General features: G+C 42.7%; 1 protein-coding gene across 1 annotated transcript in view; it reads left to right on the forward strand.

Annotated features, from left to right (window-relative positions):
- Positions 1–11,792, forward strand: part of adprh (ADP-ribosylarginine hydrolase) — a 30,444-nt gene extending 18,652 nt beyond the window's left edge. The window contains exons 2-3 of the mRNA XM_043714270.2: positions 4,097–4,457; positions 6,388–11,792. Of these exons, the coding sequence (XP_043570205.2) occupies positions 4,097–4,457; positions 6,388–6,826 (800 nt within the window). The 3' untranslated portion in view covers positions 6,827–11,792. The remainder of the gene's footprint in view (positions 1–4,096; positions 4,458–6,387) is intronic.
- The last annotated feature ends 2,112 nt before the right edge of the window (positions 11,793–13,904 follow it).

A 13,904-nucleotide genomic window follows, 5' to 3' on the forward strand; every position in this document is an offset into this window, starting at 1 on the left:
AAATCATTTATGTAAATGACAAAAAGTAGAGGACTCCGCACTGATCCTTGTGGCACTCCACTGGTCACAGGCCTCCAGTGTGAAATCCAACCTCCTCCACCACCCTCTGTCTTCTACCTTTGAGCCAGTTCTATATCCAAATGGCTAGTTCTCCCTGTATTCCGTGAGATCTAACCTTGCTTATCAGTGTCCCATGGCGAACCTTGTCGCACACCTTAATGAAGTCCAAAAAATCACATCTACTGCTCTGCCCTCATCAATCTTCTTTGTTACTTCATCAAAAAACTCAATCAAGTTTGTGAGACATGATTTCCCATGCACAAAGCCATGTTGACTATCCATAATCACTCCTTGCCTTTCCAAATACATATATATCCTGTCCCTCCGGATTCCCTCCAACAACTTGCCCACGACCAAGGTCAGGCTCACTGGTCTGTAGTTCCCTGTCTTGTCTTTACCGCCCTTTTTAAACAGTGACACCACGTTTGCCAATCTCCAGTCTTCCGGCACCTCATCTGTGACTATCGATGATACAAATATCTCAGCAAGAGGCCCAGCAATCTCTAGCTTCCCACAGAATTCTTGGGTACACCTGATCAGGCCCTGGGTATTTATCCACCTTTACCTGTTTCAAAACATCCAGCACTTCCTCCTCTGTAATCTGGATATTTTACAAGATGCCACCATCTATTTCCCTACAGTCTATATCTTCCATATCCTTTTCCACAGTAAATACTGATGCAAAATATTCATTTTAGTATCTCCCCCATTTTCTGCGGCTCCACACAAAGGCCGCCTTGCTGATCTTTGAGGGGCCCTCTTCTCTCCCTAGTTACCCTTTTGTCCTTAATATATTTGTAAAAACCCTTTGGATTCTCCTTAATTCTATTTGCCAAAGCTATCTCATGTCCCCGTTTTGCCCTCCTAATTTCCCTCTTAAATATACTCCTACTTCCTTTATACTCTTCTAAGGATTCACTTGATCTATCCTGTCTATACCTGACAGATGTTTCCTTCTTTTTCTTCACCAAACTCTCAATTTCTTTAGTCATCCAGCATTCCCTATACCTACTAGCCTTTCCTTTCACCCTGACAGGAATATACTTTCTCTGGATTCTCGTTATCTCATTTCTGAACGCTTCTCATTTTCCAGCCGTCCCTTAACTTGAGAACATCTGCCCCCAATCAGCATTTGAAAGTTCTTGCCTCATACTGTCAAATTTGGCCTTTCTCCAATTTAGAACTTCAACTTTTAGATCTGGTCTATTCTTTTCCATCACTATTTTAAAACTCATAGAATTATGGTCGCTGGCCCCAAAGTGCTCTCCCACTGACACCTCAGTCACCTGCCCTGCCTTATTTCCCAAGAGTAGGTCAAGTTTTGCACCTTCTCTAGTAGGTACATCCACATACTGAATTAGAAAATTGTATTGTAAGCACTTAACAAATTCCTCTCCATCTAAACCTTTAATACTATGGCAGTCCCAGTCTATGTTTGGAAAGTTAAAATCCCTACCATAACCACCCTATTATTCTTATATATAGCTGAGATCTCCTTACAAATTTGTTTCTCAATTTCCCTCTGACTATTAGGGGATCTATAATACAATCCTAATAAGGTGATCATCCCTTTCCTATTTCTCAGTTCCACCCAAATAACATCCCAGGATGTATTTCCGGGAATATCCTCCCTCAGCACAGCTGTAATGCTATCCCTTATCAAAAATGCCACTCCCCTCCTCTCTTGCCTCTCTTTCTATCCTTCCTGTAGCATTTGTATCCTGGAACATTAAGCTGCCAGTCCTGCCCATCCCTGAGCCATGTTTCTGTAATTGTTAAGATATCCCAGTCCCATGTTCCTAACCATGCCCTGAGTTCATCTGCCTTCCCTATTCGGCCCCTTGCATTGAAATATCTGCAGTTTAATTTATTGGTCCTACCTTGTCCCTGCCTCCCCTGAGTGTTTGACTCACTTCTGTTCTCAACTGTACCAGTGTCAGATTGATCTCTTTTCTCACTATCTCCCTGGGTCCCAACCCCCCCCCCCACCTTACTACCCCCACCTTACTAGTTTAACTCCTCCCAAGCAGTTCTAGTAAATTTCCCTGCCAGTATATTAGTCCCCTTCCAATTTAGGTGCAATCCATCCTTCTTGTGCAGGTCACTTCTACCCCAAAAGAGATTCCCATGATCCAAAAATGTGAATCCTTCTCCCATACACCAGCTCCTCAGCCATACGTTCATCTGCTCTATCCTCCTATTCCTGCTCTCATTAGCTCGTAGCACTGGGAGTAATCCAGATATTACTACCCTTGAGGACCTCCTTTTTAAATTTCTGCCTAACTCTCTGTAATCTCCCTTCAGAATCTCAACCTTTTTCCTTCCTATACCGTTGGTTCCAATGTGGACAATGACCTCCTGCTGGCCCCTCTCCCCCGTGAGAACATTCTGCACCCTCTCTGAGACATCCTTGATCCTGGCACCAGGGAAACAACACACCACTGCTTTTTCGCTGCTGGCCACAGAAACATCTGTCTGTACCTTGGACTACAGAATCACCTAACATAATTGATCTCTTGGAACCTGACATATCCCTCGTTGCGTTAGAGCCAGTGTCCATACCAAAGACTTGGCTGTTAGTGCTACGTTCCCCAGAGAATCCATCACCCCCACATTTTCCAAAACTGCATATGTGTTTGAAATGGGTATATCCCCAAAAGACTCCTGCCCTAGGTGTGTACCTCTCTTACCCTTCCTGGAGTTAACCCATCTATGTGTCTGTATCTGAGATTCCCCTCCACCACACCCCCCCCCCACCTTTCCTAGAACTGCCATCCATCACATACTGTTGCTGTTGCAAATTCCTCATCGCTTCTAACTGTGTCTCCAACTGATCCATTCGATCTGATAAGATTTGCATCCAACAGCATTTATTACAGATATAATCTGCAGTAACCCTTAAATTCTCTTTAAACTCCCACATCTGACAAGTACATATCATTGTAAAGGCCATTTTTGCTCCTTCACAATCTACAGACCCAGAAAATAACACCGTCTTATTCCTCTACAAAACACTGTCCCAGGTTAAATGAATAGTTATGGCTTATATTTTCAGTTTAATCAAGAGACTTATCTCCAAAAACATATAATCAAGAAAGAACCCACTCTACTCACTGCTGCAGCCTTTCTCTTGGACAGACTTAAAACAATGATTAACTTATCTGATTTTGTGTTGTGAACTTCGCCCGAACAAGTTCCTCCATGATTAGTTGTGAAATTCACTGTTTGCTAATTTTTCCAGATGCATTCCAATGTCCAGCAATACATGAATTCAAACAGCAAAGGCAGGAACTGTGCAGGTTCACTGCTCTGTCAGTTTATTTCTCTCTCTCTCTCTTCCCCCTCCCCTACACTGACTTCACCATGTGCTTCCTTTGTCTGTTCTTCTCCCTTTTAAAACTGCTGTTGTTTTAACTTTTTTTCCCCAAACTTCCAAAACAATGCAACAGCATATAAAACAGTAATTGCTGCTCTTGGAATTAGAGGAAATCACCTCCAGCACCTAAAATACACCAAAGAAAGGAGCAGCTGTTACAGCCAGACATTTTTTCCCATCCTCCATCTTGTTCAAAAATATAAAGTTCCTAGAGTTCTAAAGGATCACTGGGCTGCTTTTTCAGAGACAGAAAGAGAAAGATGGATGACTGGTGGTGACCTGAGGATCACCACGCCTCAGGTGAGAAGATAGGACCTTCATTGTGACCTCAGCCAGTGTGGGAATTGAGCCGACGAGACTGGGGTCAACATCACAAATCAGCTGTTCAGCCAACTGACTCCCATTAAAAATGGAAATTCCTTTTAAAAAAAAAATGTATATCTCATTGATATTATCTTCATGTTCTGAAATCATGTTTGAATTTGGTTTAGATTGGGTCACTTTTAACAAGTTGCTCAGTTTGGTTAAGGTAAATAACTGGAAAATGACAGTTTACTTTTTTATCTATATATTGGGGTTTCTCTCATTAGTAATAAGAATTAACTCTTCTATTCATAAAAGGAGTTAATGTTCTGCACTATGTCTATTATGTTTTGCCAGGTTTGACTTGCATGAATGCAGTCAGGTTACTGAGGCCAGGTCGTTCAGATGGCTGGAAAATCCCATTCAATCCTAAAGGAGGTGGATGTGGTGCAGCAATGAGGGCTATGTGTATTGGACTGCGATTTCCTCATCCCAATGAGTTACAGATGCTGATTGAAGTAGCTGTCGAGAGTGGCCGAATGACTCACCATCATCCAACTGGCTATCTGGGCTCAGTAGTTGCAGCTTTGTTCACAGCTTATGCAGTGAATGATAAACCCATAGAAAGTTGGGGAGCAGGCCTGATGGAAGTGTTGGAGAAAACAAAGAGTTACGTAGAAAATGCTGGGCACTATGTTTCTGAAAATCTGGCTGAATGGTATGTGTAGTATTCATTCTTCATTTTGTAAGTGCTCCGTGAGAGGCTTGAGGCTGATATTTGCATGGTTTCATGGTGTTAACATGCTTCTTAATAATCTGCTTCATAATGCTTTCTTCATCTCTCTGGAATTACTGGGTTTGCCAGACAGATGAAATTGAAATGCAAAAATGTGCATTTCCTTCGTGTGAAGAACAACTCCTCAGAGGTCTGTACTGTAACATCTAGATCATTGCGGTAATGGATGCCAGCTAGCAATCTAAGCTGAATTGTAGAGATGCTGTATTTTCACAGGCAGTGTTCTTTGGATACACATTTTAGCGAAGGTCCTGTCAGGCAGACATGAACACACCAATCAAATTGATTCCTGATGAAGGGTTTTTGCCCAAAACGTCGATTTCCTGCTCCTCCTGCTGCATGACTTGCTGTGCTTTTCCAGCACTACTGTAATCTTGACTCTAATCTCCAGCGTCTGCAGTACCCACCTCCGCCACACAAATCAAAACTGGCATATCAATTCAGTGTTAGAATCACAGAGTTACTACTGCATGGCAGGAGGCCATTTGGTCCATTGTGCCTACTCTGGCCCTTCAAATGAGCATCTTTACCCAGTGCCAAGATCCCCTTGCATACTATTTATATCTGAATACTCATCAATGCCCTTTGGAATGGTTCAATTCTGCCTGTCTCCACCATAATTTTAGGCAGTGCATTCCATATCCTGTTGTATTCTTCTGTGGTGGGGTTTGGGGAGGTTTGAGTGGTGGTTGATATGCTGCTAAGGGTTGACTTTTTTGCATGAGACACTGAAATGAGGTTCTAGTTACCTTTTCTTGAATGGTCATAAGTGATCCAATACTGCAATTCAGTTCAGGCTTCAGGCCATTATCCTTCATTCAACTAGCCACAAATTGGCTGTCACGTCTCCTTTGTGACAAAGAACTTTTATCTTTTTTTTCATTGGAAATGGGCACCCCTAATTGATCTGAAGCAAGTAGGCAATTAAGAATCAAACATGTCTGCAGTCACATGTAGGCCAAACCAGGTAAGGACAGCAGATTTCCTTCCTGAAATATATTTATGATAGGTCATCCCTTCACTTGTTATTCAGTTGTTGACACTTTACTCACACCAACACTCTTGATCTATTATCCTACCTGCAGAGATCTATTATCCTACCTGTCAACACTCCACTCACACTATTTGTGAGATCTTTTGATGCCTCTGATTATAAAGTCTATGCCTAGATGCTCTCTTCACTTCACCTTCGAAAGCTTGTTCAAATAAACCCGTTTGACTGTAACCTAAATTTTTGACCTAAAGGATGTAGGTGAATAATAATTGATGATTATTGTCATAGTCACCATTATCAGGACTAGCTTTCCATTCCAAATTTATTTTTGAAGTTAAATTCTACCAGCTGCCATGGTAAAATTAAAACCTGTCCCTAGATTACTGGTCCAGTGATTGGGCGGCACAGTGGTTAGCACTGCTGCCGCACAGCGCCAGAGACCCGGGTTCAATTCCCGTCTCAGGCGACTGACTGTGTGGAGTTTGCACGTTCTCCCCGTGTCTGCGTGGGTTTCTCCGGGTGCTCCGGTTTCCTCCCACAGTCCAAAGATGTGCAGGTCAGGTGAATTGGCCATGCTAAATTGCCCGTAGTGTTATGTAAGGGGTAAATGTATGGGTGGGTTGCGCTTCGGCGGGGCGGTGTGGACTTGTTGGGCCGAAGGGCCTGTTTCCACACTGTAAGTAATCTAATCTAATCTAATCACTGTTTCCCCATGCACTTCTTACAATCAATAAGATATTTTTGATGCTTTGCGCTGTCCAGAACTTGTGAAAATTGTGGTCTTTCTTGATATACATCATTATGGAGAATAAAATCTTTAGAATATTGAATACCTCATCACATTTTTTTTCCTTTCAGGTCCTACTTTGAAAACCAGTGGAAGAAGTACCTTCAGGATAGAGGCATTCTGGATGGGGTATCCAAGCCAATTTTCCCAGTTCCGTACGATGTGATGGAACGTGACAAATTCTATACCTCTATTAGCTATTCGGGCTGGGGTGGGGCAAGCGGGCATGATGCTCCCATGATTGCTTATGATGCCATCTTGGGCTCAGGCAATTCCTGGAGAGAGCTTTGTAATCGAGCGGTTTTCCATGGGGGTGATAGTGATTCTACTGGCACTATAGCTGCGGCTTGGTGGGGAGCGATGTATGGATTTGATGGAGTTCCTAACTCCAACCATAAGCATTTAGAATATAGGAGCAGGTTGAAGTTGCTAGCAGAAAAATTGTTTGATTTTAGCCATCCAGGTTCTTGCTCATTGCAAAAGGATAAGATGAAATGCTGTTTGGAATAGCTCCACTACTTTGAATTATAAGCTCTGTTTTTTCTGATTTCTGTTGTTGCAATGCAGCCCTCTGTATCTGAACTGTGACTTCTTTAAAGATCACTGTTATTATGGATTTTTCTTTGGTTCCATTTTACCCTGGCTATTATCCCCTCTCATCTGATAGAGAATAGTACTTCTCAAATTTAAAAGTTATACTTTAGATGCCCTTCTCTATTACTAACTGAAACCAACTGGGCTAAACTTTATTTGGGTTGTCCTGTTCATCAAACCAGCCTTGGAAGAAAAGTGTGTTCCAAACGAATTGATATTTAAAAAGCCTACTCTACAGCAGTGACATATTGAGGGGGGGGGAGGGAAATTAAACTGTTGAGCATTGGACCCTTTGTGAACAGTAAATCCTGACTGCAAGGACTGTTGGCCAATCTTGGTTAATTCAACAATTCTAGTAGTCTCAACAGACCACTGCTGAGGCTGCAAACATCTCAGTGAAAACAACAGTAGTGATTGGGGTGAGGTATGTCTCGCATTTTTCAGGTGGGAAGGCATCAAAAGTGTGTGTGTTAGTATGGGTGGTGGGAGTGGTGCATAAAGGACATTGACATTTTGGGGTAGAGGTGCCCTTTTTGAAATAAAAAGTTTTAAAGTTCTCTAATCCTTGCTGATTTGTGACTTCAATACAGATTATTCTCTTTCTGTTTTGAGATTAAGACATTTGTTAGTAGTGTCAATTGCCCCCTTTTTGCTTCTCAATTCCAAACAAAATTTTTGATTCCAATGTGTTCTTTAATCAGACTGTCACACTCACCCCCTCTTTTCCTTTGCTTTTGCTGAACACTGTATTGCAATCTTATTGTATCCCCGCATAACTATTTGAGCTTACAGGTAACCTTAATTTCTGTTTACATATCTTCATAAAATTAAGAGCAGACTGAAAAGGTTAAAATAGTACAAATTCTCTTGTAATATTCCACACAGACTCGATACACCTTACTTGTGTTTTATATGTTGTTAGAACCAAGTTAAGAGGGTGAACAACTTCTTTGTCCTAATCCTCAATTACTCACAGTAGAGTTTGAATTGTGTGGTGTGCCAATTCAAGTGATATTGCTGAATCCACAAGGATGGTTATCTGAATCTGGGAATCATTTTGTAAGATTCTTTGTGCCCTTTTGAAAACATTAACTTTAAATATGGGTGGCACGGTGGCTCAGTGGTTAGCACTGCTGCCTCACAGCACCAGGGTCCCAAGTCTGATTCCAGCCTCGGGCAACAGTCTGCATGGAGTTTTCACTTTCTCCCTGTTTCTGCGTGGGTTTTCTCCGGGTGCTCCGGTTTCCTCCCACAATCCAAAGACGTGCAGGTCAGGTGAATTGGCCATGCTAAATTGTCCAAAGTGTTAGATGCATTAGTCAGAGGGGGGGTGGGTTACTCTTTGGAGGGTCGGTGTGGACTTGTTGGGCCTGTTTCCACACTGTAGGGAATCTAATCTAAAAACCCGATAATCATGTCAAAATAGATCATTGAAAGTGTTGAGGCAGGTTCAAAGTGCAGTTAATAAAATATGCTATATCCTAGGATTCATTAATAGGTGCACAGCATATAAAACAAGGAAGTTTACCTTCTAAAATTAACCTCTTACATTATCTGGTATAAAACACTGATGTAGTCTCAACTGGAGTACTGCAACCAGTTCTGGGCACCACACTTTAGGAAAGATGTGTTGGCATTAGAGAGGTGCAGAAGATATTCACAAACGTTCCCAGATATTACCAAGTTCAGTTTATGGATTATTTGCTCGTGGAATGTGGGTGTTGCTGACTGACCAGTATTTATTGACCTTGAGAAGGTCATGGTAAGGTGCCTTCTTGAGCTGCTGTCCATGTGGACTCATGTTACCCATCGTAAAGCCCAAATAGTACAAAACTGAGTTAGATGTATTGCTGTCTTTGGCGAGGTAAATGATGGTGATCCAGATCAAATTTCAGAAAAAGTAACAAGGAATCCACAGTTATACCTGTGAAACAACACAACATGAAAGCCATTTAGCCGATTTTGTAACTTTATTTTTCCCTTGACTGTGTTTGTCTTTTATGTGAATGGGGACGGAAAACAAAAGCTTTGGATTTCAAGCACAGATGTTAATCAGATTGTTTAATTTTAGTAAATAATTAAGTCATTTATCTTAGGCTTTAAAAAAACTCTGGGATTTGTTTTTCAAAAGTCTGGTTAGGATCCAATAGAGTGACGAGAACATAGAACAGTACAGCACAGGATTGGGCCCTTCGTCCCACTATGTTGTACCGAACATGATGCCAAATTAAACTAATCCCTTCTGCCTGCCCTTGGCTCATATCCCTCCATTCCTTGCACATTCATGTGTTATCTAAACATTCCTTAAACACCCCTATTGTATCTGTCTCCACCACCACCACTTCCAGTGTGTTCCAGACTCCACCACTGTATAAAAAAAACAAATTTGCCTCTCACATCTCCTTTGAATCCTCCCTCTCCCACTTTAAATGCATGCTCCTCGTACAGGTATTAGACATTTCATGTAAAAGGTAGAACATTACAGCGCAGTACAGGCTCTTTGGCCCTCGATGTTGCACCACTCTGTGAAACCAATCTGAAGCCCATCTAACTTACACTGTCCATATGCCAATACCAGTTAAATGTCCGTAAAATTGGCGAGTATACAACTGTTGCAGGCAGTGCATGCCGTGCCCCCTACTACTCTGATTAAGAAACTACCTCTGACATCTGTCTGAGATCTATCACTCCTCAATATGAAGCTGTGCACCCTTATGTTCCACTGTCCTCGGAAGAAGACTCTCACTATCCACCCGATCCAATCCTTTGATTATCTTGTGTCTCAATTAAGCACCTCAACCTTTCCTTGTAAGACCTTCCTTCCATACCATACAACATCCAAGTAAATCTCCTCTGAACCCTTTCCAAAGCTTCCACATCCTTCCTATAATGCAGTGACCAGAATTGCATGCAATACTCCAAGTGTGGCCACAACAGAGTTATGTACAACTGCAACATCAAGGTTCTGAAACTCAATCCCTCTATTAATAAAAGCTAACACACCATCTGCCTTCTGAACAGCCCTATCAACCTGGATGGCATCTTTCAGAGATCTGTGTACATGGACACCGAGATTTCTGCTCATTTACACTACCAAGAATCTTACTATTCTTCCAGTAATCTGGATTCCTGTTACTCCTTCCAAAGTGAATCACCTCTCACTTTTCTGCATTAAACTCCATTTGTCATCTCTCAGCCTAGCTCTGCAACTTGTGTATCTCACCTCTGTAACCTGCAACATCCTTTGACCTTAGTGTCATCCACAAATTTGCTAACACATCCTTCTGCACCCTCATCCAGGTCGTTTATAAAAATGACAAACAGCAGTGGCCCCAAACCAGATCCTTGCGGTACACCACGAGTAAACGAACTCCTGATGAACGTTTCCATCAACCATCATCCTCTGTTGTCTTTGTTAGCCAATTTCTGACCCAAACTGCCAAATCACCCGCAATCCTATATCTCCATATTTTGTGTAGTAGCTTATCTTGGGGAACCGTATCAAATGCCCTACTGAATTCCATATATGCCAAATCAACGGCTTCACCTACATCCACCTGTTTAGTCACCTTCTCAAAGAACTCTAAGGTTTGTGAGGCATGACCTACCCTTCACAAAACCTTGTTGACTATCCCTAATCAATTTCTTTCTTTCTAGATGATTATAAATCCTCTCTCTTCTAACCTTTACCAGCACTTTATCCACAATCGAAGTAAGGCTGTCTGGTCTATAGTTACCAGAGTTCTCTCTTCTCCTCCTCTTGAACAAGGGGACAACATTTGCTATCCTCCACTCTTTTGGTACTATTCCTGTAGCCAATGACAAAGATTAAAGCCAAGGGCTCTGCAATCTCTTCCCTGGCTTCCCAGAGAATCCTAGAATAAATCCCATCCAGCCCTGGGGATTTATCTATTTTCACACTACAGAATTTCTAACACCTCCTCATGAACCTCAATCCCGTTTAGTGGCCTTCTTCTCAGTATTCTCCTTGACAACATTGTCTTTTTCTGGTGTGAATATTGACTAAAAATGTTCATTTAACACTTCCCCTATCTCCTCTGACTCCATGTACAACCTCCCCCTTCCTTTCTGAGCAACAGGGACAGACTCTATGCCAGAGACCGGGCCCCATTGCGTACTCCGGTAAGTCGCTCCTCTCCCCCTCCCCCCAAAAACCAGTATCCAAAAAGCTATACTTATTGTTGAGGGGAATGGCCACAGGAGATCCTTGCACTGCTTGCTGATTCCCTTTCTGTTCCCTGACGGTAAGCCATCTACCTTTTTTTACCTGAGTTGTGACTCCCTCCCTGTAACTCCTCTCAATAACCCTCTCCACCTCTTGAATGATCCGAAGTTCATCCAGCTCCAGTTCCCTAATGCGGTCTTCAAGGAGCTGGATTGGGATGCATATCCCACAGATGCAGTCAACTGCATAAAATGGCGTTTCAGTTACTAACTGCTAATTCTGCTATAGCTGCATAAGTGACTAACCACAGTCTGCTTCAATAGAGATTAGCAGATAACACGCCCTTTACAGCATAGAGATAACTAGACTGGATAAGACATTTCTAGCTATCCTAACTGACCGTCAAGTGCAGGTGCAATGGCTCGTATAGTGAGGTAAGAGTGGCCTACGTGTTGGAAAATAAAGTATCATTGGACATAGTAACTGTCAAATAAAGCAGGATTGTGTATTGATTGGTAATTGTTTGAATGTACTTTGCGATCATGGCCTGTACCCTTTTAAGAAAAATATAAACATGTCTTTATTTTAAGCCATGTGCGCAGCTCCTCCGAGGAACACGGAAGTGCATAACCTCTGTATTTCTGGATGCTCTGTGTCGGACCATATGAAAAATAAAGAGTGAAGTCTTAACAGCCAGACTGAATGCAAGTGTTTATTGATCAATCGCGGAACCGAGAGACCCTGCCGGGGTGGGGGGGGGGGGGGGGTCCAGATCTTCATCTGGTTCCGTGACTCTGATTCAAAGAACAAAGAAAACTTACAGCTCAGGATCAGGCCCTTCTGCCCTCCAAGGCTGAGCCAATCCAAATCCACTGTCTAAACCTATCGCCAGTTCTTAAGCATTTGTATCCCTCTGCTCTCCACCTACTCTTGCATCTGTCCAGACGAACCTTAAATGACTGTACCATGCCTGCCTCTGCTGGCAACACGTTTCAGGCACCTACCACCCTCTGTGTGAAGTACTTTCCAATCTCATCCCCCTTAAATTTTCCACCTCTCGCTATTGAATCCCTCACGCGGGGGAGGGAGATCTCTGTCTGTCTCTCTCTCTCTCTCTCCCTCCCCTGTCTATACCCCTTATGATTTTGTAGACCTCAATCTCCTTTCTTCTAATGCAAACAATCCTAACCTACTCAACCTTTCTTCATTGCTAGCACCTTCCGTACCAGGCAACATCCTCGTAAATCTTCTCTGCACCGTCTCCAAAGCATCCACAATCTTTTGGTAATGTGGCGACCAGAAATATACACAGTATTCTAAATGCGGCCGAACCAATGTCTTGTACAATGTTAACATGACTTGCCGGCTCTTATATTCAATACCTTGTCCGATGAAGGCAAGCATACCATATGCCTTCTTGACCACTCTATCCACCTGTGCAGCCACCTTCAGTATGGTACAGATGGATTGTGGACAGCAGTGTAAGAGCTTTGAATCCTCCACTATTGAGTGTAGAGGAATCGGCTGGCCAGACATGAGTATTTTCTCCGTTTGGTTTTCCACTCATTCACGTTGTGGTTGACTCGACCCGACCCCTCGCTGTTTATTGTCTAGTTCCAATCCAAAAAGGATAGATTCTGGTAAGAATTCATTGTAAAAAGAAAAGGAGTCTGGGACTTGTGGTTCGGGCATCCAGAAGAGAGTTGAGGACTCCACTAACAGGTCAGGGATCTGAATAAAGAAGTACTTCAAATGAGTTGGGGATTCAGATTCGGTCAAATTGGTGTTGTCTAAATTGATTTTCAAATTGTGTGAAAGACTAAATAAGAAAGTATTGCGATACATTATAACGAGACTGTTGGAGGGTTTGGAAAGTCAAGAAAGGTTTGTGGAACTCATTAGTTTTGTTGTTTGTTGCCGGGTTGTTGAATAGTGAAGATCTTCAGTTGGGATTATTGAAGGAAGGTTGTTTTCAGATGGGTAATAATAGAGACAAGACAGAAGATCCGTCTTCAATGGTGAAACTATGTGAAAAGTATCCAGAAAAGTCTGAAAGCCTGCAAAAACTTTCTGGTGCCTTAAATACGACATTGGGTGATGAGCAGTAGCCACTTGGTGGCCCTGAAAATACTCACTTGGTTAAATCAGCCCAGCAATTGATTTGGTGACAAAACCTGGGCTCAAAACAAAAGAATTGATTGGGTTGTGGCGGCAATTTTGTTGTGAAAGTCACAAAGAATCGGTCTTGCGTTCATGGCAGGATACTGCCACCAAATTGGGAACTGAATTGACTAATAATGGTCCCATGAAATCAATTGAGGTCCTCAAACACGAATGTGTTCGAGTCAAATGTCAACAGAAACAAAAAAAGTCATCGGTGACTGATAAACAAAAAGGACTATGTAGTTCGATGGTTGGCCTTGGTTTGGGTGGGGGAGACAACGAAAATTCAGATTTAGGTGATTGGTATTCCTATCCGTGCCTTGCACTGCCACCACCTCGCCCACGCCCACCTAACCTGCAAGCGAATCTTAATGCAGCCCCGGCTATTTCTAGTCCCTGCTGGATCGACAAGTCAAGTGCCCCCTGCCCCAGCCTCTTCCCCATAGCTTATCAAACTTGTTGCACCTAGTTCTCAAATCCCCATTGTTCCCCTGCCGCTGGATTGTCGTTCTCCCGACTGGATTCACCCCCACTATCGCTGCTTTTCTCCATACTCCTCAGATCTCTGTTAGTTCGGCAGCTGCAGCTCGTCCTCAGACGTACGCTGATGCCGTAGCCACACCTCTTCCTCTGCTCCCTCCTCAG

The sequence above is a fragment of the Chiloscyllium plagiosum genome, unplaced genomic scaffold (genome assembly GCF_037043375.1).
Source record: "Chiloscyllium plagiosum isolate Xiang-an unplaced genomic scaffold, Cpla_swu_hap1 HiC_scaffold_25, whole genome shotgun sequence".
Classification (NCBI taxonomy): Eukaryota; Metazoa; Chordata; class Chondrichthyes; order Orectolobiformes; family Hemiscylliidae; genus Chiloscyllium; species Chiloscyllium plagiosum.